Source organism: Oncorhynchus nerka, linkage group LG9a (assembly GCF_034236695.1).
Source record: "Oncorhynchus nerka isolate Pitt River linkage group LG9a, Oner_Uvic_2.0, whole genome shotgun sequence".
NCBI classification, from domain to species: Eukaryota; Metazoa; Chordata; class Actinopteri; order Salmoniformes; family Salmonidae; genus Oncorhynchus; species Oncorhynchus nerka.
The window spans coordinates 56,135,762-56,162,665 of NC_088404.1; the positions used below are offsets into that span (position 1 = coordinate 56,135,762).

Genomic DNA, 26,904 nt, shown 5'->3' on the forward strand with positions numbered 1-26,904 from the left:
AAGTCTAAGGGTAGACCTAGAAAATTCAAGCTCCTTGGATGCTTCCATAGAGTTACATTAGAAGTGCCCATCTAAGAAGGCTTAAGGTCATTGGCCACAGATAAAATGACGTCAAATGACATATCTACAGTAGTTTTGATTGGACTGATCATGTCAACATCATTCTTTCAAAATCTTAGCTAGCAGTCATCATCATGAAGTCAACAATCTACTGGCAAATCCTTTTTAATCCTTGTCATATGAAGATAAACTATTAAGATAAATTATAGATAAAACGTGTCGGTGCTCATCGGCCATTGGACATAAACATTTCAAAGGAATCAGTGACAGTGGCTAACTGCAAGCATTGCAAAGCAATCACTACTGCTATTCAGTGGAGTGGCTGTGTGGTCCTAAATCTGTGATTAAGTGTCTCTTTTCCAAGTTTAAAATGATAAACATTCAACATTGGCCATGCTGTCAATGAAGCATGATTTGTGCCGTGCTCAAAACAACTGTTAACTCGGAACTGCGAAAACTTGACTTCAGTGAGTTCAAGACAACTTGGAATCTCGGAAAAAAAGAGCTCCAACTGGGAAATACATTTTGAACGGTTATCCAACTCAAAATGTTAAATCGAGAACTCTGGCCTCTTTCTAGAGCTACGACCTGAAGATCAATGACGCCATCGTGATTTGTGACCCAGACAGGAGACACCGTTGAAAGCACCATAAACCCAGAGAATGCCAGCCTTTGATGCCAAAATTTGCCCACGAAGGACCGCTGTGCCACCTTCCTGTTCAAGTGAGCACAGCACAACAAGGTGAGTCCAAAAATGTATTGTATGCTGCTGCATAAATGATGTAATATGCCAGGGAGATATGTATACTGTAGCTAAGAAACTAATACTAAGTGTATGTTGTGTAGTAAGCTGTTAGTAGCCCATGTGACTCACGTCAAATAATTTGGTATATTTACCCCTCTTAATTTTGCCTACTGTTCTGACTTGGTGGTGCACATGTAGCCTACATCTTGTTTTAGAGAAATGTAATCATCAAATTTCATTAAGAACTTTCATTGTTTGCTTATATGCCCCATTTATTTATCCTACGGTTCTGACTTGGTGTACAGGGAGGACACCATAACAACAGCCCATGTTCTGAATTCCTTCGCTGTACATTTCAAAAGTGCTAAACAAATAGCTATATTGACTACATCTGTACTAGCTCGCTCATTAATGTCTAAATCGAAATGACGGATTGCCTCTTATCCACTTGTCGTCCCTTTATGCCATAGTTTGTACATCTCAATTGCCATTAGAAACCACAGTTGATATGGCCGACTTGCTTAAACAAACATGTTTTCTTACAAGGCAGTAAATGAGGCTGAATGAACTGTTTCGTAGCCAGACAAGGCTCCACTGAAAGCCAGGTGTAGCAGTGGTAAGATGTTGGGACTGCTTTATGTAGGCCCTAACAGTTTGTGGGCACCGTTTGTCACCGTTATAGTGCAACTATTGTATTGTTTTGTTGTGTTGTGTAGTGGCTTTTCTGGCATGCATCCCACTTTTTGACCCCCCCAAGATTTACATGCTAAAAGCATCACTGCATTCATGTTCCTCCGTGGCTTCTGTTGGTAGACTGCATTATTCAGTTATTTCGAACGGAACACTGGAAGCTTCATAGAGGAGAGCTAAAGGAGGACTACAGTTCCCATAAAGCAATGCACTGAACCATGCTTCCATGTAAAATTAAAATCGGGTAATAACTTAAAGTAAAAATGATTTTAGTGCTAGGTGAACTATCTTGCATTTGTCTCCTTATGAATACAAGTCATAATGTACATGATTGATCCTGCATGACAAAAGAAGCCTTTTTGGTGGCCATTTTCAAAACTAACACTTGATTCACTGTCGTTGTCAAATGTTAGTTTAGGAATGCCTTACACTCTCTTTCTCTCCTGCCAGTAAAGAAAGACAGGTGGGTGAGTTGATCCAGAGCTAGTCAGATATCAAGTTCCACAGAGAAGGAACCTTACACCTATACTGGGTTTCACTGTCCTAGGTCTTTGTCTTGCCCGGCAGAGAATAGCTTAATTTACAAACCCAGTACTCAATTATTTAACTTACCGAGGCATTGTAGAGCACTGGCCCAATGTCTGAATTGGTGGTCAGGTTACTGGTGGTCAGTTTATAAGATCAGCCGGAACTTTCTAGCTATTTTGAACTATTTTAGAAGCCTTTCACAAACGCAAAGTAGGGTGCCTATGGCAGTTACTACAAAGTTAGAGTATGTACATGTATGTTTTACTGTGTATAAATCCATGGCAATGGCAGGGTAATTATACTGTATGTTTGTGCTAATAGATACAGTGCCTTCAGAAAGTATTCACACCACTTTACTTTTTCCACAATTTGTTGTGTTACAGCCTGAATTTAAAATAGAGTAAATTGAGATTTTGTGTCACTGGCCTACACACAATACCCCATAATGTCAAAGTGGAATTATGTTAAGACATTTTTACAAATTAATAAAAAATGAAAAGCTGAAATGTCTTGAATCAATAAGTATTCAACCCCTTTGTTATGGCAAGCCTAAATAAGTTCAGGAGTTAACTTTATGTCCTGAATGCAAAGCGTTATGTTTGGGGCAAACCAACACAACACTCTTCATATTTTCAAGCATGGTGGTTGTTGCATCATGTTATGGGTATGCTTGTCATCTGCAAGGACTAGAGTGCTTTTTTGTGGATAAAAAGAAATGGAATAGAGCTAAGCACAGGAGGACCTAGAGGAAAACCTGGTTCAGTCTGCTTTCCAAAGACACTGGAAGACAAATTCACGTTTCAGCAGGTCAATAACCTAAAGCACAAGGCCAAATATACACTGGAGTTGCTTACCAAGACAGCAATGAACGTTCCCGAGTGGCTTAGTTACAGTTTACACTTAAAATCGGCTTGAAAATCTATAGCAAGACTTGAAAATGGCTGTCTAGCAATAATCCACAACCAACTTGACAGATTTTGAAGAATTTAAAAAATAATAATATGCAAATATTTTACAATCCAGGTGTGCAAAGCTCACAACTGTAATCATTGCCAAAGATGATTCTAACACGTATTGATTCAGACGTGTGAATACTTATGTAAATGAGATATTTCATGGTTTAATGAAAAACCCCATGAGGTTCCAGCCGGAGTCCTGATCAGTAGATCAAACAACACAAAAGTGCTGCTGTGTTGTGAACCTCAACATGCAGAAACTTCCTAACTGAAGTAGTCAGTTTAGCTTCCAGCTAGAACAAGCTCGTACTGTGACAGTCACATCCATAAAACAAAACATAGAAGCGGCCTCTTCTTGCATTCGAAATTCGACTAAAAAGGCTCATGTAATTTACACCACCCATGAATTCACATAAATTGACTAAGAAACTTTGAGAATCTACAATGTCCTCATGCCTCTGCTAAACTATCCATTGGTTCTCAAGAACAGCTACATTTGCTTGAATTCTCTGATGTATTGCTGAGGAGAGACTACTAGTGGTTTTTTTTTTACGACAGCGCAAAAACAGACTGAACCCTTTGACCCCCGTATACAGCTCAAACCTCTGGGATCAGGAGAGAGGCCTTGAGAACACAAAAACAAAATAAAAAAAGACATCTAGAGCAACTGTTTCATTACCCTGTGCTCTTTAAACATTTACTCTCTTACGGCAGCTGACCTGTAGACATGCACACACAAAAACAGAAGCAATTCAGGTGAGAAGCTTACATTCTGTTGGCGATGGAAACACAGGCGTAAAGAACATAAATTACTAATACGTGTGAGCGCGTGTGTCTGAGTAACTCCAGAGCAGCAGGTGAGACCAAGGTTTTTTTCAGGCATTTTCAGCAGTACATAACCTAGCGGTGTGCTTATTTCTGAGGTCCAAACACTAGCCGATGAGTAAGTACGCGTGGCCTTTTAAAAGACCCCCCCCCCACTTCTGAAGAATGATGAAGGCTACATATAGATATTAACAAATTGGGTGTGCGAATTTCCATGTGGAGTTGATAAACATCAACAAATAGGGCACTGACAGCTGTCAGTGTAGCTAGCTAGCTAATGTTATCTGTTGCATTTATTTTATTTGAACAACACCGTATTCAAAAGATTAACCAGCTGTCTCAATGGCTGGATTTGTCATAAGCATTGACTTAAGGAAAGCTACTGGCAAACGAATCTGCTATAGAAATACTTAGAAATAATAAGATGACATTCCAGGTTATATGGATAACTATTGACAGATTGCTGACATGCGTTTTTCTACATTGTAATGGACATGGTGCAACCATTGGTAGGTAGGCTGCTGGCATACTTCGGCTGCAGTACAGCAAAGCCAGGTCAGCCCGTGCTCATGTTTCTCACAGGGGAAGTGAAATTAAAGGCTACAATGACTTTGCTCATGACCATGCATGCCACAAATGAAATGTGTTACTTGAATTTTCTTCTGCGGGTGCTTGCTCATTATCTGAATATACACTTGTGGTTTCTAGCTAACGTCACAACAATAAAAGCCGTGGAGAATGAAGTGAAGCAAAACTTTAGTGGTCAAAACCATTCTTGTTGGGGCAACGGGGGGGAGCGGGTTTTCAAAATGCTATCATATCAAGTAATTATATTTCTACAATGGTCACACATATTTTTAACACAAACTATCTCAAATAGTTAAAATTTTCAAATTATGATAATTTTCTGTTTAAAAAAAAGTGGAGGTGCAAAAACAAGTTTGCGCACCTTATTTTAATTTGCTCCATGGCTCAGGCGGCCAAGTAGATACAAGGCTGTTTGGCTCATCTCAGTCACGAAGAGGAATAACTTTGCAGTGGTTTCTGATGAATAAAAAAATGCCATGCTGGTGGGTGGTAACAATCAAATAAAACCCAGGCCTGTAACAAAACGTAGGCTGATAATAATTTGTATGTCATATCATAGGAATAGTCACCGCATTCACACGCATTGTACAAAGTCGGCAGTTTTGATTTGTTACTTCAAGCTTAAATATATCATACTTTGACTAAAACGATGACTTTACTGACTTAAATCGTTGTGCAACATCATGGGTAAGCTCTGGCCATCGTCTTTCAGCTCAAAAAAAAGTAGATTTCTACTGGCGTGGGCGTTTAACAGCACTATTATTAACATAGATTACTGTTTTCACAAGGCCTGGAAGCAACAGGCATATAGTGTTCAGAGTTTGTGTGTGTACACAAGGTGTTTTCACATCCCAGGTGTGTGTGTGTGTTTATGCTTATCTAATTACGCTTGTCTCTTTCTCATTATGTCTAATTACTGTCGTCTGCATACTCACTCATCAGTAACACATGTACGCAAGCGTTTTCAGGTCTGTTTATGCACATATTTACACGGCACATGTGTCTCATGCTGATGGCACCCTACCGCAACGGCTGGGTCACAAGGCTGGATAAACTGCCTCCCCCTTCCTCCAGGTGGGCCCGCTCCTCCTGGTCTCCACCTCCGCTGCCAAACCGAATGTGGCGCGGGTCGTTGGGCTCCCCGTTGTACCAGTTATGGTTTCCGCCATCCGGGGTCATCACAGGGCTTTTGGCCTCATCCTGCTGCCCCATCTGGTCCTGCGCCGTTTTCACCATATTCATCGCGTTCACCGGCAACTGGAGGAGCTTTTGCATGGGCGTCATGGCTAGCGTCGTAGAGTCCTTTCCCGAGAAGAAGCCCAATCACAACTTTATGGACTGAAGAACTCAAAAAAACCTAGACCTTCTTAGATCGTTTCCATATGGCGTAGCTGTAGATGTGGGTACTGGAATGAGGATTGGAGAAGGTAGATCCAACAGTGGGTGTCCACTTTCATTCTCCAGAAGCTAATGTGGTGAATACAGTCATCAACAAGCCCAAACTCTTGGTATCTTCCTTTGAGATGGTCCTACTGAGATGGAGATAATGACTTATTCACTATGGATATTCCTTTGAGGAGGAAATAATGATGCGTCAGGTCTTGCCTTGGATGAAGCCTTAATGATGACGAGTGCTGACAGCTTCCTCTGACACCACATAGAAACACAGCCTTACAGTTGCTCTTCTCGTGTGAACCGTACGCTCCGCTATGCTAGGGCTGTCTAAGGGAGTCCAGTGAAGCAACAGTAGACTGCACAGCACACAGTGAGTAGCAAGTAGGTGCTGAGGATAGAAGGCGTGGATGGAGTTCCCTCCCTTTATTTTTCCTCCTTCGCTTCCTGTTCTGCTCCTTCTCTTGCTCCTCTCATGGGGAAAGGAGCTCCGTCTGCCTCTCCGAGGGTTTGGCGTCTGGCGCTGATCTCCAGTGTTGCTCTGCGCCGATGGCATAGCCCCCTTCTCTCCCTCCTTCCTCCTTCTCCGCCACGTTAGCAGCTACCACCCCTCCCTTCTCCTCTTCACTCCTCCCCCTCTCCCTCTCCATCTCGTGTGTACGCAGGTTTTCCGACGCTCTACTCCGTTTCATCTCTTGCACTGCCTTGACTCCAGTGCACTCCTCTCGCCTGAAACTGTATTTGTCTCTCATCGCTTGCTCTCTTCTCCCCACCATCTTTATCTCCATCATGCTTAGTTCCCCTCTTCTTCACCTGATCTTGTTCCCTTCGTTCACCACCCCTCCCTGTTTCCTTGCTTGCTTCCTTCTGGTTACATTATCTTTGTCCATGCCCTCTTTTCTCTCCCTTCGTTTTCCTGTTCCCTCGCTCTCTTGCCTTACATGACTCAGCTTTCACAGCAGTGTCGTGGTGATGATGTTGCTCTTTCTCACACGCACACTCCTCCCCGTTCTTCCGATCAACAGTGCCACCTAACAACAGGAATCCTTTCTCTCTGCCTCTCTCTCATTCCTTAATCTCTCTCATTCCTTCCCCTCTTCCTCTCTCATTCCTTTCTCTCTTCCTCTCTCATTCCTTTCTCTCTTCCTCTCTCATTCCTTTGTGCCTCACATTCTCTCTTTTTCATTTCTATTATTCCTTTCTCTCTGTCTCTCTCTCATTCCTCTTTCTCCCGGAGGCTATAATGTAATGGGTTAATTTACAGCCAGAGAGAGACTGTGGGATTGTGGAGGACTGATGGCCATGATGATGGCCCGTGTGTGTGTGTGTGTGTGTGTGTGTGTGTGTGTGTGGGCTGATCGAGGTAAGGGAGTGCCGCACTGAAGCAAGGGAACATTAAATCACATCCTTTACTAAAGGGGCCTAGGTTGCTAGGCAAGGGTACTAAATTACCCCCTTCAGTAAGGGGCTAGGACACAGAGATGTGGCCCATGTTCTGTTCAGTGCTACGGTTCCAGAAAACACAGATTTAGCATCAAAGTCAGGTTTTATTGCTTGTATCTGTACTGAATCTAACACACTAAATTAAACATGTCAGATGCATAAAACCTCAACAATTCTCCAATTTGCTTTTTCATGGTATGGTATGTCTCTCCTCTCTCTCTCTCTGCAGTATTACTGGTACCATCCCCCACCTATCTCCTTTCACCATTTCTCACCAGGATGCCTGAAACTGTGACATCACGCTCTAGTGAATTACACACACACACACACACACACACACACACACACACACACACACACACACACACACACACACACAGCCAATGTGGCACATAAACAGTTTCTCCTCACAGCTCGACATCATCTCATCAGTCAGCCCTGCTGCACTCTCTGCTACTCATGCCAAGTAAATTGCCCACCATCCAACAGACAAGGATACTATGACATTTCATCTTCAACTGAATTTGTCCGATACACACTCCTGTTTCAGAGACCGAGAAAGAGAGCGAGACAGAGACACAGAGACTGATCCCCAATGACCGGACCGACTGATCTAGAAATGATAATTATTAGTTAGATAGGATGCAAGGTGATTTACAGATTTCCTCAAACACACACAAATAAAGAGACCGAGACTGCGAAATCAATTGAATAATAGAGGAATTGTTCAATTATTCATTGACAATTAACACTGAGTGACATTGTTGTAATCAACAATCAAGTGAACACTGCAAACAACCAAACCAAGATGGCCGCTTAGATGGCGTACAAACATATTGAGTCTTCTGAGAAATAAACAGAGAGGATGAGTAGGTGTGGGCCACAGGAGAGAGACATTTTTCAGAGAAAAAGCCAGACAAAAATCAATGACATTTAGAGAGGCAGGGGAGGGAAAATAAAGACGATATCAGAACAGACAGTCACACGTACTCCGAGGAGGTGAGAGAGAGGAGAAAGATCAAGTGAAGTGAGCAAAAGCGAGGGAGTCAGGGGAAGCAATGTATTATACACAGTGCCTACAGAAAGTATTCACACCCCTTAACTTTTTCCACATTTTGTTGTGTTAGATTTTGTGTCAGTGGCCTACACACAATACCCCATCATGTAAACATGAGATTATGTTTCTACACATTTTTACAAATTAATACAAAATGAAAAGCTGAAATGTCTTGAGTCAATAAGTATTCAACTCCTTTGTTATGGCTAGCCTAAGAAGGGCACCTATTGGTAGATGGGTAAAATAAAGAAAATGCAGACATTGAATATCCCTTTGAGCATGGTGAAGTTATGAATTACACTTTGGATGGTGTATCAATACACCCAGTCACTACAAAGATACAGGTGTCCTTCCTAACTCAGTTGCCGGAATGGAAGGAAACCACACCATGAGGCCAATTGTGAATTTAAAACAGTTACAGAGTTTAATGGCTGTGATAGGAGAAAACTGAGGATGGATCAACAACATTGTTGTTACTCCACAACACTAACCTAAATTACAGAGTGAAAAGAAGGAAGCATGTACAGAATAAAATGATTCCAAAACATGCATCCAATAAGGCACTAAAGTAAAACTACAAAAAATGTGGTGCAAATCCAACACAAACCATCACTTCATACACTATGTATACAAAAGTATGTGGACACCCCTTCAAATGAGTGGATTCGGCTATTTCAGCCACAGACATTGCTGCCAGGTATCTAAAATCGAGCACACAGCCATGCAGACAAACATTGCCAGTAGAATGGCCTTATTGAAGAGCTCCGTGACTTTTAATGTGGCACCGTCATAGGATGGCAACTTTCCAGCAAGTCAGTTCATCAAATTTCTGCCCTGCTAGAGCTGCTCCGGTCAACTGTAAGTGCTGTTCTTGTGAAGTGGAAACATCTAGGAGCAACAATGGCTCAGCCGCAAAGTGGTAGACCACACAAGCTCACAGAATGGGACCGTCGAGTGGTGAAGCGCTTAGCGCGTAAAAATCGCCGGTCCTCGGTTGCAACACTTACTACCAAGTTCCAAACTGCCTCTGGAAGCAACGTCAGCACAATAATTGTTCGTTGGGGTTTTCATGGCCGAGCAGCCGCACACAAGCCTAAGATCACCATGCGCAATGCCATGCGTCGGCTGGTGTGGTGTAAAGCTCGCCACCATTGGACTCTAGTGCAGTGGAAACGCGTTCTCTGGAGTGATGAATCACGCTTCACCATCTGGTAGTTTGACGGACGAATATGGCGGATACCAGGAGAATGCTACCTGCCGAATGCATAGTGCCAACTGTAAAGTTTGGTGGAGGAGGAATAATGGTCTCGGGCTGTTTTTCATGGTTCGGGCTTGGCCCCTTAGTTCCAGTGAAGGGATCTTAACGCTACAGCATACAATTACATTCTAGACGATTCTGTGCTTCCAACTTTGTGGCACCAGTTTGTGAAGGACTTTTCCTGTTTCAGCATGACAATGCCCCCGTGCACAAAGTGAGGTCTGTCAGAAATGGTTTGTCAAGATCGGTGTGGAAGAACTTGACTGGCCTGCACAGAGCCCTGACCTCAACCCCATCGAACACCTTTGGGATGTATTGGAACGCCGACTGTGAGCCAGACCTAATCCCCCACAATCAGTGCCCGACTTGACTAATGCTCTTGTGACTGAAAGGAAGCAAGTCCCCGCAGCAATGTTTCAACATCTAGTGGAAAGCCTTCCCAGAAGAGTGGAAGCTGTTATAGCGGCAAAGTGGGGACAAAATCCATATTAATCCCCATGATTTTAGAATGAGATGTTCAACAAGCATGTGTCCACATACTTTTGTAATGTAGTATATTTTCAAGCATGGTTGGTGGTGGTTGCATCATGTTATGGGTATGCTTGTTGTCGGCAAGAACTAGAGTTTTTTTTAGGATGAAAATAAATGGAATAGAGCTAAGCGCAGGCAAAATCCTAGAGGAAAATCTACTTTCCAACAGACACTGGGAGACAAATTCAACATTCAGCAGGACAATAACCTAAAACACAAGGCCAAATATACAATAGAGTTGCTTACCAAGATGACATTGAATGTTCCTGAGTGGCCTAGTTACAGATTTCACTTAAATCAGGTTGAAAATCTATGGAAAGACTTGAAAATGGCTCTCTAGCAATGATCAACAACCAATTGACAAATTAATTATTTGCAAATAATGTGCAAATACTGTACAATCCAGGTGTGAAAAGGCTCTTAGACTTACCCAGAAATATCCAGAGCTGTAATTGCTGCTGATTCTACAATTTATTGACTCAGGGGTGTGAATACTTATACTTTAATATTTCTATATTTAATTTTCAATATATTTGCAAACATTTCTAAAAACATGTTTTCACATTGTCATTATGGAGTGTTGTGTGTAGATGGGTTAAAAAAAACAACATTTAATCCATTTTGAATTCAGGCTGTAACAAACTGTGGAATAAATCAAGGGGTATGAATACTTTCTGAAGGCACTGTAGACTACTGTCGAGATCTTACTCCGAGGGAGTAGTTCGCTGGGGTGAGAATGGTGCTGTTGACAGGTTTCGAGACCTCAAATCCCACAAACCTTAAAACCTGCTCTCTTCCATTATCCTTGTATACAGTCTATGGTTCCTCCACAGAGAATACAATGGACTTAACCGGACTTAGCTTCACAACCACGCCTCAACCAACGCAGGCTTAGCAAGACATTTATTCTCTTCCTTCTCCTGCCTGTTAGTCGATGACTCATTGCTAATAGAAGAACACATTACGTAGGGACGTACAGTAGGCCTCCGTGACTAGAGAATCTTCTGATGTTTAGCATCATGCTAACAGAGGATGATACTAGTCGGCTGGCGTATTGCTCAGCAGGGTGGGACTGTAAAATAGATTTCAATAGATAATGAAGTTATCGATTTTGACAAATGAAAGGAGGCAAAACTTGTAGAGATTACTAGCCTGGTCCCAGAGCTGCATATACTGTTTAGCCAACTCCTATAGTTGTTTTGGCACAAAACAGATCTGGGACTGGGCTAGTAGATTACGCCACCAAGACAACAACCTATTCAAATAACCTACCCAAAATAACGAGGAGGAACATCTTGACTTTACTGTGTGTAAGCGGTTAGTGGTTTGTCTTTGGCTTACATGACAACATGGAGAATGTTTGTGCAGAAACATGAACATTCGTTCATCTGCTACATCCATCTCCCAGCTGTGTGAATGGCACATTGAAAAAGCAATCCTCTCCAAGGTCTTAATGCTTTTTCTCCAAGAACGTCACTTCATCCTACATCTCAACTCAAAATGTTATATTGGAACCAATGTTCGCTATATTTTTTTATCTGAGAAAATTTCAGGTCTGCTGACAGAAAACTCTGTGCATCTTCCGGCACAACGCGTTTAATGTTAACACTGAGGCTGTACCCGCTTTAAGTTAGTTTTAACAATGGTCAAGTAAGCTACTGTGGCTATTTGATCATAATGTAGGCCTACCAGAGTGTCTCAAAATACAACAAAATGAGACAAAAGCAAGCACTACCTTACTAGCTCTTCAAAGATGTCTAGAAATGCACACGTTTTGTGCTCTTGTAGGAAGCAATCACTCCCCCATTGCTGACTACAAATGATCTATAACTGGGCTAATAACTTATTAACTAGCAAAGGATATGAACAAATGTACACACCTCGCTACATGTAATTCACTTTGATCTCAAAACAAGCTCATCTACCCACAACCGCTGATGCTGTAAAAACAGTCCATTTTAAAGTGAATGGCACAGATCCATGAATGGCAATGGTCTATTTTCATATAGGCCTACTGCATCTGATTGGTTATGGCGCACCGGTCTGTGCAGAGTACATGCCTGTGTCGTGCCAGTCAATTAAATAAAATCATACTCTGATGTGTTCTGCCTACAACAAAATCTCCTGTATTGTTAGTTTTGCATACTAAGTCTTGCGTAGTTCATTTTGTTTTGTTATGTTGCATTGAAAGTGGCTAATTGATTCGATCACAATTCCCAAAGTAAAGGGAAAAGTGCTAATATTTCTTCTGCTTGGCAGTCCAGGAGAGCTGTGCTTTAGAGGGAACATTGATTGTAACCCCACTTCATCCTAATTCATTCAATGCAGAATTTAAGGATTCAAATGGACAATTTGTGAAAGAGCCAAACAGATCCACAAATGGCATCAATCTGTCACGTTTGCGATGACATGGCAGAGCAAAATGCCCTGAGCAACATGGAATGTGGTGGTGACTCGGGCAGGTTTCCAAGGCAACAGCATTTCCTCTGCCATGTTTATACAGAGACCAGCCGACTTGCCATCCTGTGCACCTGGGATACAACAGAACAATGCAAACATGCTGGGTAATTGCACATCAGATAAAAACTAGCTGTCGAGTGGCCATTATTGAACAGGTGACTATGTGCTGCTGCTATGACAATCTAAAACTGGATTTAAAGCTGTACGATGGAGGTATATTGTGTGTGTTGTTGTCTCATCTAGACATGTCATATAAGCAAGGTTTGGGGTCCAACTTTAAGAAATATCTCGTGCACAAACCAGTTTGTTCAAGCTCTGTAGTAATTGTTGTCGCTGCTATGACAATCTAAAACGGGATTTAAAGATGGACGATAGTAGTATATTCTCTGTGTGTTGTCTCAACTAGACCTGCAATATAGGATAGGCTAAGGGTTAAACTTTTAAAATGTCCATGCACCAGTAGTTTGTTCGGCTCTCCATGTCCTGTAAAAGCCCATTTTCTATGGCATACATTATATGTGCCACTGCCACTAAATCAATCTCTCATTTGAAAGGCCTGAGCTAGATATCTTTCCCATTATGTATGATACCATAAAAAAATTAACTGAATGTACAAAATATTAGGAACACCTGCTCTTTCCATGACAGACTGACCAGATAAATACAGGTGAAAGCTACAGTATGATCCCTTATTGATGCCACTTGTTAAATCCACTTCAATCAGTGTAGATGAAGGGGAGGAGACAGGTTAAAGAAGGATTTTTAAGCCTTAAAATAATTGAGACATGGATTGTGTATGTATGCCATTCCAGCTCTCTCCCCAGATTTTTAGAAGTTCAGCTGTGGAGCTATGAAGAAGACAGGATCATTTTTTTTAAATGACATTGCTGCAAAATAAAATCTCTGCTTAGAACATGAGATTGCACAGCTAACCAAACATTTCTGCTGAATACATGGTATATACTGTAAAGCTTTGATACAATAACCATGTTTCCATCCACATTTTGTATTTGAGTAAAATCATACCATATGAAAAGAAATCACAACAGCTGTGATGGAAACAGGATGTTATTGTACATTTTTATAAATGCCGACAGATCATTTGTTCGTTCGACAGTGTGGGATATTTTTTGTGTCGGTAAAATTAGTTATGTGAGAAATGGCACTAGAAGCAACTTTATGCGCAAATATTGATATAACAACCATCATATCGAAGTAAACTTGGAGTCACGCGATGATACGGTGAGTGGTCCTCCCACTATGACTCGGGAAACTATGCAGTTTATTAGGCTACAGATTAAATAAATGATGATGAACTTCACAGGGTGGTGAAAGTGCACAGTTATCTTGATGCTCCTTTCTAATAAATATCGAGGGCCTTATTCTGGTAACATGATGATTGACGCTTAACTGCCATTTGACAAATACAAATTTTCTCGCTCTTACCCATAATAATCTCATCATGTAGACTAGCCTACCCACACTTTATCAGCTTTTGGCTAGAGCACACGTTGCCAACTCCTCAGTAAGAAAAGTAGCTATTGGCTGTCCTAAAAGTCGCTAAATGACGTCATCGCCTAATTTGCATAATTGGACATGTGCATGCGATTGTGATGGACGCTGTAGGAGAGAGGAATAACGTCGTAGGAGAGACAAAAAGTGAGTAAAAAACACCCTAAATATGTTTAGAACTACAAATGAGCAAGCTGCAGAGAGTGGCACAACACAGCGAATAAGAACCAGATATTTGAGGCCATACTCCTTTCTCCTTCAGCACTTTATGGACTCCATTGTTAATCCCCATCATAACAGAGGCATTGTTAGTCCCTATCCACTTCTCGAGGAAAGCCACAACAGCACGGGCTAAAGATTTGGCATCTCCTCCCTCCAACTCAACAAGCCCCAGAAATGTTGATACAATTGTCTGCTTGGTGTCACTAAAGTACCCCCAGGTACATAGAAACACTTACATCCGTGGACTCATCGAGGAGGCTGAAACACTGGTCACCCACATCTGCGACCAACGTTTTCAGAAAGTATGTTGCTAGAACACCATTAATCATTTCTGTGCACTTTGTCCTGTGCATTTTGAAGTGGGTAGCAGCAGTGGAGTCTGAGAAAGCAGCTCTACATGCTTCTCCAATGTGATCACATCCCAGAATGGAACAGTGCGATAGCTAATGCCATGGTGGCCTCAGCCTTTTTTGCAGAGTCAACCTTTTTAACCATAAATGGCAGCTTGTTTTGGGTGGAACTGTTATATAAGGCTTTGCCTTTTGAGTATGTTTTTGAGTTGTCATGTGTTTTTTTTTTACATCATTACGTTTGGCATAAAAATCAGCCTTACAATACAGGCAGTATGCCCGTGTATCAACTCCAATAAATGGCTCTGAATTCAGGGTTTGATTCCCACTCCTTTCTGTATTTTGGGTGTACAGTTTAGACTGAGACATGATGAGCTAGCCAGCTAGATGTTTAGCTTATGTCACAGAGAGGCACACACACAGTGGACAAGGTGAGTAAGTGACTGAGGCTGTGTGAGTTAAATGCAGTGATTTATTTTCGTGCAGTTTATTTATTTCAAACAAAAAACAGCAGCACCCACTGCTCGTTGAGAAGAGTCTCCAAAAGTCTCCAATAACACCAGAAAAAGTCGCTAGTCGATTTTTTTAAAAATTTGTCGCTAGAGGGGTCTGAATACTCGCTAAATATAGCGACAAAGTCACTAAGTTGGCTACACTGGCTAAGACCAGAGTAGGCACATTTGCTATTTAATGCAACAGTTTTTGTAGCAAAACTACGGTAGAGTTTAAAAAGCGATGGAAACACATTTAACTTTAGATTTTTATTCGGTACATGAAAAATGTTGTATGCATGTGTGCAGTATGTCATCACGCACTGAATGGAAAATGCGCATCTTTTCTTTTTCAGATTTGAGAATATTTGCATTAAAATCTGTAGCCAATTGGATGGAAACCTAGCTATTAATTAAGTGGCCAAGAATAATTATATTGTTTTGAAAATTGTTAATTTACACTTGATATCCCAATTCACTAAATGCACCTTCACTCTTTCTGTGTGAAACATTCAATTAGCTTAAATCAATTAGTTGATCTAAAATTTGATTATTTGTGATTTTCATAGTTTTATCACAGGTTGTACTCTGTCTCACTAGGGTTGCAAACATGGCCAGCAAAATCCATGGAATATTAAGTCAGAAACTTGGCGTGCCTAGCTGGTTGGGGGGGGGGGGGGGGGGGGTCTCTGACACAGACTGTGTGTACCCATTGAACCCACTCAAGGCCATCCTGGCATGGAATAAAAAGCAATACAGTGAAAAAGCCTTCAACACAGTGACTTAACTGTGAGCACCATCTGCTGGGGTAAATGCTCCAGTACACTTTAATCGAAGGTTATCTATTGTCAATAACATTGACCTTTGTGCTTATGTCAACAATTGCAGGTTAGTATGTCACTGCAAATATGTCAACGTATAGTATATTGATGGTATAATAAGGGGTATAGAGGGTTTGTGCATTGAGTATTTCACAATTGCTTTCATGTAATGGAGGCTGGTTTCTTTTGCCATTACTCATCCACTAAAGCCTAAAGAAGACCAAAATATGTCATATGTGAAAAAAGTTTATTACAAGACCATTTTTATACCAATTGTTTATCCCAATAGACAGTTGAGTATTTTAGACCATGATGTCATGGTTAAAAAAACGTCGAGCTTGCTTACAAATGAACTCTGGGATCACAGTTATGGCAATCATTTCACTGTGAATACATCATGGCAATCTCCAAACGGATCTCCAAACAGCCTCTGTTCTATTCCACCAAAGGAGAGTAAAGTGGAACTCCTGTTTGGTAAGCCTACCTTTAAATGGTGATGTATGATCTGTCAGTCAAAAAAAAGTTGCTTAAAAACCTCATACCTCCATCAAAAGTGAGCTGACCTATTAAACGTAAGAGCAATTTGAATGATTCCTCAGTGGTTGTAATTAACACAGAATGTTTCTGGGGGAAAATCTTTCAAAAGATGTCGAAGACAAAACATGAAAGGTGTTCAAACAAAGGTGTGAATGTGTAATAAAACATGATTCATTTCTAGCTTAGTCACTACATACAGTAGGCCAGTCGCTAGACTACACAGCTCCCCAGACACATATAAAGGCTACACTTCTAGTGCTGTGAATCAGATATCTAGACTAGGATCATCAGATATATACCAACATACCAGACCAGAACCTCTACATGGCCAGGAAATTAACTTTTTTTAATCACACAAGGTGATCTTGGCTCTTGGCTTCAGCAACACACACACACGCCTCCCATTTTGCATATTTAATGCATTCATTTCACAGGCACTTAAATATAGCCCCTACCTGGAGTGCATCCCAAATGGCACTTTACTCACCATACCGTGCACTACCTTTGACCAGGGCCCATAGGGAATAGGGTTCCATGTGGGACACATGACCAGAGTTATGCGTGCGTAAATGGAACATAATTCCCTTTTTTATGGACTTTTGTCTCTCGACGCATCTGCTGACCTTAGACTAAGCATGGGAATGGCATGCTATTCACCTGCTATTTGTTTGGGGTGGAGACCAAAGAAATGAACGTGGCGAGGTGTGTCTACAGATACGGCGTATTCCAACCTAGATTTAATTCCCTAATAATTCCACCACCTTTATGTGCGATAAAGCGATGAATAAGGTCAAGCAACCTGTTGGTTCCAAGTGGAAAACCATCAATTTTATTTTTCCCAGATAGAAATAAAACCATTCTCCATGAAATGTAATTTACAAATTGATCCGAGCTATTAATAAGATGAGTAAGCCGTTTGGATAAGGGGATTGTAAACATAAATGACCATTTAAAAAAAAAATCTATAAATCTATTTTATCTTGTGATCGCTGGAGATAAATGTTAAACAAGTCATAATGGCAGCAAACTGAAGCATACATAGCTTATCACCATTTCCACAGTGAAGTTTATTAAATGCTGGCCTTTATAATTTGAAAGAGACTCACTCTATAGGCTTCTGTTGACATGCGCAAATAACAGTATAGCGCCAAACCTACCTAATTGATTTATGATTTCTAGAATGTTTTAATTATATTACCGGACTTTCCATTGTATTTGTTTTTTAACAATTTTGATCATATCAAATTTTTTCCACTAATCGGTAGCCACAGTCGGGTATACCCACATACAGTGCCTTCTGAAAGTATTCAGACCCCTTGACTTTTTCCACATTTTGTTAGGTTACAGCCTTATTATAAAATTGATTAAATTGTTTTTTCCCCTCATCAATCTACACACAATACCCCATAATGACAAAGCAAAAACAGTTTTTTAGAAATACTGAAATATTACATTCACGTAAGTATTCAGACCCTTTACAAAGTACTTTTGTTGAAGCACCTTTGGCAGCGATTACAGCCTCGAATCTTATTGGGAATGACACTACAAGCTTGGCACAGCTGCATTTGGGGAGTTTCTCCCATTCTTTTCTGCAGATCCTATCAAGCTCTGTCAGGATGGTTGGGCAGCGTCGCTGCACAGCTATTTTCAGGTCTCTCCAGAGACGTTAGATCGGGCTCAAGTTTGGGCTCTGGCTGGGTCATTCAAGGACATTCAGACACTTGTCCCGAAGCCACTCCTGCATTGTCTTGGCTGTGTGCTTAGGGTTGTTGTCCTGTTGGAAGGTGAACCTTCGCCCCAGTCTGAGGTCCTGAGCCCTATGGAGCAGGTTTTCATCAAGGATCTCTCTGTACTTTGCTCCTTTCATCTTTCCCTCATTCCTGACTAGTCTCCCAGTCCCTGCCGCTGAAAAACATCCCCACAACATGATGCTGCCACCACCATGCTTCACTGTAAGGATGGTGCCAGGTTTCCTCCAGATGTGACGCTTGGCATTCAGGCCAAAGAGTTCATTCTTGGTTTCACCAGACCAGACAATCTTGTTTCTCATGGTTTGAGTCCTCTAGTCCTCTAACTCCAAACGGGCTGTCATGTGCCTTTTACTGATGAGTGGCTTCCGTCTGGCCACTCTACCATAAAGGTCTGATTGGTGGAGTGCTGCAGTGATGGTTGTCATTCTGAAAGGATCTCCCATCTCCATAGAGGAACTCTGGAGCTCTGTCAGAGTGACCATCGGGTCCTTGGTCACCTCCCTGACCACCTCCCTCACCCCAGAGAATGCGATTCCACTGCTCCAGAGGCCAATGGCGGCGAGCTTTACACCATTCCAGACGATGCTTGGCATTTCGCATGGTGATGTTAGGCTTATGTGCGGCTGTTCGGCCATGGAAACCCATTTCATGAAGCTCCCGATGAATAGTTATTGTGCTGACATTGCTTCCAGAGGCAGTTTGGAACTCGATAGTGAGTGTTGCAATCGAGGACAGATGATTTTTATGTGCTACGCGCCTCAGCACTCGACTGTCCCATTCTGTGAGCTTGTGTGGTCTACCACTTTGCGGCTGAGCCGTTGTTGCTCCTAGATGTTTCCACTTCACAAGAACAGCACTTACAGTTGACCGGGGCAGCTCTAGCAGGGCAGAAATTTGACGAACTGACTTGTTGGAAAGGTGGCATCCTATGACGATGCCACATTGAAAGTCAGTGAGCGCTACATGCAATGTTTGTCTATGGAGATTGCATGGCCATGTGCTCGATTTTTATACACCTGTCATTAACGGGAGTGGCTGAAATAGCCAGATCCACTACTTTGAAGGGGTGCCCACATACTTCTGTATATATAGTGAACTTAGTGCGGAAAGTGTCGCCAAACCATTTTTTAAATGAATTCATAACTACTTTCCTAACCCTAAATGATATACAAAATCAGAGTATTTTTAAATATACCAATTTGTCACACCCTGAACTGTTTTACCTGTCTTCGTGTTGTCACCCATCTTCCTCATTATCCCCAGTGTATTTATACATGTGTTCTCTGTTTGTCTGTTGCCAGTTTGTCTTGTCAGGTCTTACCAGCGTGTTTTCCCGTCTCCCTGTCTTCTCAAGTTCTATTTCCTAGATTCCCCGGTTTTGACCATTATGCCTGACCCCGAGCCTGCACCTTATAGACTCTGCCCTGGATTACAGACCTCTGCCTGTCTTTGACCTGTCTTTTGCCTGCCCCCTGTTCGGGTCAATAAACATCTGTGACTCTAGCTGTCTGCATCTGGGTCTTATCCTGAGTTCTGATACCAATTAGTGCTGAAACGGAGAAGAATATGTGTATATTTAGGCCTAAGTGGCTTTATTTCATTGATCCCTAATATTCTGAACTATTCTCCATATATTCCAGGGAGTCTGTCGAGAAACTGCAAATTAAAAAAGGTACACCAAATTTAAAGGGATAGCTTTAGATAAATTTACTGAAAACCATTTTGAATGAACTTCACGAGAAAATCTGTTGGTTGGAGGGTTTTCAGCAGTTGAATTCAATTTATTCAGGGCACGCATGGGAACCAGGCCTGCAAAGCCTGTTATGCACCTACATAAGGTAAGTCTGAACATCAACTTCTGAGAAGTGTGTAGGAAAGGCGTACATCTGAATCGGGCCCATAGTATATAACACAGTCTGTCTCCAAAGGATATTGTAAAATGTATTAAAAAATGTATTCAATCAAATATCAGGTGCATGATACATTGGCCGTGCAGCATTTACGGGGATACTGTAGAAGGCAGGGCATTCTTACTTCTTGCTCTTCACCGAGCAGAGCAGCACTGTTGTGAAGGAAGTTGTCAAGGAACTAAGTTTGTGTTTATACAGGACCTCCAGCCCCCACCTCCCATCAATCAATCATGTCAATGCGGAGCTATACAGAGCCCTATGCATTGTTACAAAATTTGGGCGGCGCATGGTGATGCAGCACGAAACTCAATTGGCCTCTGCATGCCTCCAGAGGATCCGAAATTGCATCACACCATCCATACGGCCCCTATGAATTGTTTTTGTTGAAAAAAGCATAAATTGTCTCTTAGTTTCCCTGGCGTGGTTAACCACATACTTAGGGATGTGGCGGTGATGAGATTTTGTCAGACGGTGATTGTCAAGCAAATAACTGCCGGTCTCATGGTAGGTAATCAAACGTTAACTAACATAACTACATTTAGCATCTCATCGCTTCCACGCATAGTCTACAAGCAACTGATGCAGAACTTTGGAACATCTACATTTTTAAAAGTCTAATAAATCCATTTAATATAGCCCACACCATCACAATAAATACATTATTTTATACAGGTCTAAAGAAACATGATATGAATAAAATGTAGTCTATTTCAGAAGAACAGAATAGCATACTCTGAGTTATCCTTATGTTAGGTCCTGATCTGGTTATGCCATATGGCTGTGGGCTACACTAGTTCATTTAGCAGACAATATTTGCTTAGAATTCCATGGCATTCTTTTATACTATTTTATAGTATGAAGAATACAACTGAACATAGCTGAATAAAATAGAAAGGATATTTTCTCCATCGGGACTTAAAAATAGATATATTGAATATTAAAACATACAATCAACCTGTAGTGAAGCCACTCAACATTTACATTGCATTCAGTCATCTAAGAGCGACCCACAGGCACAACCAGGGTTAAGCGCCCCGCCCAAGGGCACGTCGACAGATCTTCCATCAAGTCAAAACGGGGATCCGAACCAGCAACCTATCGGCCACCGGCCCAAGCTCCCAACTGCCAGGCCACCCACCACCAGGCCACCAACCATCCAAGATCCCCCCCACAGTTCCCTGTGATCGGGTCTTTGTCACAGGCTACAAGTGAAGACAGACACATTGGGGACATAACTGTGATCATCCTTATCCAATTCTGAGGTGCATTTTGAAGATATTGGAAGAACTGTCCAACTGTACTTTTTGTCAGTCAACAAAATGAGTAGGCCTAATGAACAGCAAAGGCAGTAGCCTATGTCAATCTACTATCCCCCCATAGTACAAAAGTTAACCTATTCTATTCTGTGTGAGGAATAAATATTCCAAGCATAGTCTGGGATGTGATAGATTCCAAATTAATACAACCACTACCATCAAAAAAAGGTTTTCAAGCAATGTGGCTGACACAACAGATCAGAACATTTAGCTTAAAATGTTGATAAACTATTAGGCTATTTCTTCACATTATAAGCGCAGTAAAGCGCATATGTTCGAAAATACTGTCAATTAGCGGTAAAAAACACCATTCTCAAAAGTCAACTCCAATACAAATATGCATGTAATGCTTTCATTAAAAAGGTGCATTTTTATAGTATGCATGCCAGTTAAGCCCTACACTCATTGTAAAACTGATTTAATGTGCTTCATTTTAAAAAGTTGTTTGGCCACTTTAGTTATGATACAAACCTTATCAGGCCTATGGGCTTGGCTACATGAGGTGTGTGACTATTATTTGAAAAAGGTTGCAAAAAAAAGGCATGCTCTGTTTCTTGCCTTACTGCACACAAGCTGGGCATCATTCACACGTGATACTATATAATTCACAAGTGATAGGCTAATATTGTCACCCATCACACTATTCTTGATTTAATCTTTTGTCTTTACATATACTAAATAATATTTGTTTGGATTTAGAATGGACCAGGGGCAGGGGAAAAAATACATGTCATCTATGCACTTAAATAGCGAATTAAGTACGCTTTTCCCATGGTTCATTATCATGCCAGCCAGGTAGACTATACTCCTGTTGTAAACAGAAGCAATGTGCTTAATATTAGGAAGGTTGAGAAATAAATATAGTAGCCTATAGAAAGTTGATGGGATCCTCCTATTTTTAATAGAGAACATCACTCTGTTTCCTCACGCAATTTCTTAGCCTATTGAAATGTTGCGCAACATGAGCTCCTGGGCTCTCATGGAGTGTTTGATTAGATTTTCGAATTCATTTGCATTGATGACAGAGTGATTAGAGGGACAATACAGTGCTGAGTACCAGGCAGTTAGCAAGTTTGCTAGCCTACTAATGACCATCAGCAGCATCAGCGCTTGGAGAATCCTAATTACCATGGCTAAATGGTTACGTGGAATTTGACTGCCGTCACAACTTGTGATTTGTGAAAATGTGTTTGTGGTCCTTCCAATGCAGCCATACATGCACATATCAAATAACACAAGCCGTTATGACATCAATGTTTCCTATTTTATGAAGAAAGCATCAATGTAAAATTGACAGCTCAAGCAAAGGCAGCTGGGATGACCTGTCCTGACCTGCATATTTTACTCTAGCTTTCTCACTGGAGCCATAGACCGGCCCACTTGCCGTGTCAGAAAAAAATACAGTATTTGGAAGGTCATTTTAGACTATAAAGTATTACTTACACAGTAATATTGGTACCCTGAACCAAACAGTGACACAAGAGACTTATACAGTATAAGTGTCTACCCTGACTTGGGCATTTTAATAGTGTTACCAGTGCTCCTTTTCTCCAATGCACTTTATTGCATTGCACTTAGAGCAGGTTGGGGTTGATGCCTGCAGCAATCAATGAACTGCAGATAAGAGCAGAAGTGACAGGTAGGCAGACTGCCCTTTCCTCTGCCCTGCACTCTTCAACCAAATCAAATCAAATAGATCCATAGATCCAGGATCCAAGAGAATACACTCGACACACACACTAAGCTACAAACTAGTTTCAATAGCAAGTTCAATAGCAGCATCAGCATCTCCCCCTACTCCCTCATCAATCTCAAATAACATGAATACAACAATACTGATAAATAATACAGTACAATTGAATAGCACTGTCTAGACCTGCAATGATTAGACTCAACAGAGCATATTGTGTAGGGTCAAACATCAGATTCAGACAGCACAGTAAATCAACTGAATTATTTAAATGGCAAACTTTATATCTCAGATATTCATTTTTTGTTAATCAAATAACATTTTATTAGTGTAATATAGCAGTGAATATCGGTTGATAGCAGCCTACTAATTGTCTTAGTTTGCCTTCGCTTTCTTAACCTTTTGCCAAGTGGCCAAAAATTGAAATGATATTTATCACAGTTCCCTAATTGCCCTTCAAGAGTAGGCTATACAGACAAGGCCACTTGAAACGACCTTTCTGGAGAGCAGCATTCTGTGAACACAAGCCACTTCGCCCTACACACACACCGTCCTCTTCAGCACCACGGAGCTGTCCGGTCCGCGGTTCTGCAAATATATAGAAAACGAACGCTCCTTACGTAGACTATTATGAAGATTATTATGCCTAGTTTCATTTGTAGTATAAATTTCCAGCAACAATCTATCGTATATTTCCCCATCCTATCATGTTTGGTTGACTAGGCAGTGTAAACTGATTTCTAATGGGACAGCGTTTTGGACGAATAGGCTATGCTACACACGAGTGAGTGGTCAGCCCGATTCGCGTTCAACTCAGATTAAGAATTTAAAATGTAGCCTATAGCCTAGATAGAATACTGAACAATTACGCTACGTGATAGCAATCTGTCAATAAATAAACCCACTCTAACAGAATATGCATATCGCTTCTGCGGCCTAGTCCCATGTAAATTGGCCCAACACCAAATCACTGTAAGATTCAGAGCTTCAGCCCTGATGGCCTTCTCCTTGGTAGCAGCATACGGCAGTTTTCCCAAGCAAATCATCTAGGACTCAAGAAAATACACAACTATGACTGTTCAAACACATATTTTTCAATCGAAGTAAACTACGTTGGAGACATTGTTTATTCGAACGTCCCCAAGCATATAAAGCCCGTTCAAGCGCCGCTTCCTCTCCATCTTGACAGGCAGGAAATTGCATCCACCTCGCACCTCCCCCATAAACTGCCCATGATATTTCAATATGACAACATTAAACATAACCGCGACAAACGCAAGCGGCGACGGGTTTTTGCACCTACCTTTTGTAGTCGGAGGAGAAAATCCCTCCGCTGGCCGGGTCGTGGCCATATTCGGGCTCCCCGACATTCGAGGAGCCCCCTTTTTCATCATTGAAAGCGGAGCTAGCAGACATTTCAGCAGCTTCTTTGGAACACAATGATGGAGATTTAGTGCGGCGGTCAGGGCAACTCTTAAAGGCACACTACCCGCTATCTCCCCTCTATTCTCTGTGACACACCGTCACCAAGTAGACTAGGTTATCCCCAACATTGGAGCTACGTAAGCCTACAGTCGACAACATAAGGTCTGGGGACTCTTAACAGTTGCGTAGATTTCTGTGTGCGCCATTTCTGAAAAGTCTGCGCATGTACACAAATATTGAGATTTATAAACTTGCCATATATACATGGTTGTGTTATAAATCAGACCTGTTGTAAAACTGTGCACATGCACGAGCATTAAAACTTCGTTTGGAAAACGCCCAACATTCACCTTTTATGGTGACAATAACGCCATTTATTTGCTGTAAAATGTGAAACTATTTGAATTAGGCCATGGCAGTTTCTATAATATATATATATATAGTGGCACACCAGGGGGTTTGATCAAGACGTTTACACAGATCAGACACAGAGTAGGATTAGCTCGGTTTCAATGGTGTTTATTTAAATAATCAATCAAAATTAAAGGATAGGTTTCCCCCATGAGACCCTCTCCGGGATACCGTCTTCTGGGCTCCGGGTCTTGCTGTATCCTGTCGTGCACAAAAACTGAACTGACTCCTTTTAGCTCGGGCACCGTGTCCAACTATACGAAAGTCACCTTTCTTTCCCCCCAATCCCTCCCTTTGTGTGCTGCCCCTCTGGCAGCTTTATGGGACTCGTACAAGCTGGTGAGCAATCAGCCCTTGATTTACCCACCAACCGCAATCAGCCCCAATTAGTCCTGGCCGGAGAGCCCGTCGAGACCTGGCACGTCCAGCAGAGGGAGCCATCGCCTCGTGATGTAGACTCCCGTCTGCCACCAGGCCTCGACGAATCTCCCCCTGGTGGCTGACCTGCCTTACGCCACAATATAGTACCAGTCAAAGTTCGGACACATCTACTCATTCCATGGTTTTTCTTTCTTTATACTATTTTCCACATTGAAGTCAATATGCCTTGTCTATTGCTGTTTTGGTTAGTCATTTTCTGTCTTATTTCACTGTAGAGCCTCCAGCCCTGCTCAATATGCCTTAGCCCTTATGTTCCACCCCCACACATGCAGTGACCACACCTGGCTAAATTGGTGCCTCTAGAGACAAAACCTCTCTCATCGTCACTCAATGCCTAGGCTTACCTCCACTGTACTCACATCCTACCATACCCTTGTCTGTACATTATGATTTGATTTGATTTGATGTCTTGAATCTATTCTTCCGCACCCAGAAACCTGCTCCTTTTACTCTCTGTCCGAACGTACTAGATAACCAGTAATTTGATCCTTTAGCCGTACTCTTATCCTACTCATCCTCTGTTCCTGGTGATGTAGAGGTGAATCCAGGCCCTGCAGCCCCCAGCATCACTCCCATTCCCCAGGTGCTCTCATTTGTTGACATCTGTAACCGTAAAAGCATTGATTTCGTGCATGTTAACATTAGAAGCCTCCTCCATATGTTTGTTATATTCACTGCTTTAGAACACTCCGCCAACACAGATGTCTTAGTTGTGTCTGAATCCTGGCTTAGGAAGGCCACCAAAAATCCTGAAATTTCCATCCCTGACTATAACAATTTCCGACAAGATAGAACTACCAATGGGGGCAGGGTTGCAATCAACTGCAGAGATAGCCTGCAGAGTTCTGTCATTCTATCCAGGTCTGTGCCCAACCAATTCTAGCTTTTACTTTTAAAACTCCATCTTTCCAGAAACAAGTCTCTCACTGTTGCCGCTTGTTATAGACCCCCTTCAGCCCCTAGCTATAGCCTGGACACCATATGTGAAATGATCACCCCCATCTATCTTCAGAGTTTGTACTGTTAGGTGACCTAAACTGGGATATGCTTAACACCCCAGCCGTGCTACAATCTAAGCTAGATGCCGACAATCTCACCAAAAACAATCAAGACGCCTACGAAGGGAAAAACCCTAAATCTGTAACCATGGGCTCCCTCTTAGATATCATCTAGGCCAACTTGCCCTCTAAATACACCTCTGCTGTCTTCAACCAGGATCTCAGCGATCACTGCCTCATTGCCTGTGTGCGTAATGGGTCCGTGGTCAAACGACCACCCCTCATCAATGTCAAACTAAAACACTTCAGCGAGCAGGCCTTTCAAATCGACCTGGCCCGGGTATCCTGGAAGGATATTGACCTCATCCCGTCTGTAAAAAATGCCTGGTTATTCTTCAAAAGTACTTTCCTCTCCATCTTAAATAAGCATGCCCCATTCAAAAAATATAGAACTAAGAACAGATATAGCCCTTGATTCACCCCAGACTTGACTGCC

At 41.8% G+C, this 26,904-nt stretch overlaps 1 protein-coding gene across 19 annotated transcripts in view; it reads right to left on the minus strand.

Annotated features, from left to right (window-relative positions):
* The window catches only part of LOC115134571 (AP-3 complex subunit beta-2), a 90,893-nt gene extending 66,303 nt beyond the window's left edge, over nt 1-24,590 (minus strand). For 4 of the 19 annotated variants that reach the window (XM_029668712.2, XM_029668710.2, XM_029668709.2 and 1 more), the window contains exon 1: nt 24,437-24,590. In XM_029668712.2, the coding sequence (XP_029524572.1) occupies nt 24,437-24,549 (113 nt within the window). In that variant the 5' untranslated portion in view covers nt 24,550-24,590. Of the gene's footprint in view, nt 1-5,416; nt 6,304-24,436 lie in introns of those variants that run through there. The other 15 variants (XM_029668706.2, XM_029668703.2, XM_029668698.2 and 12 more) reach the window with 7 other exon arrangements.
* Nucleotides 24,591-26,904: the final 2,314 nt, after the last annotated feature.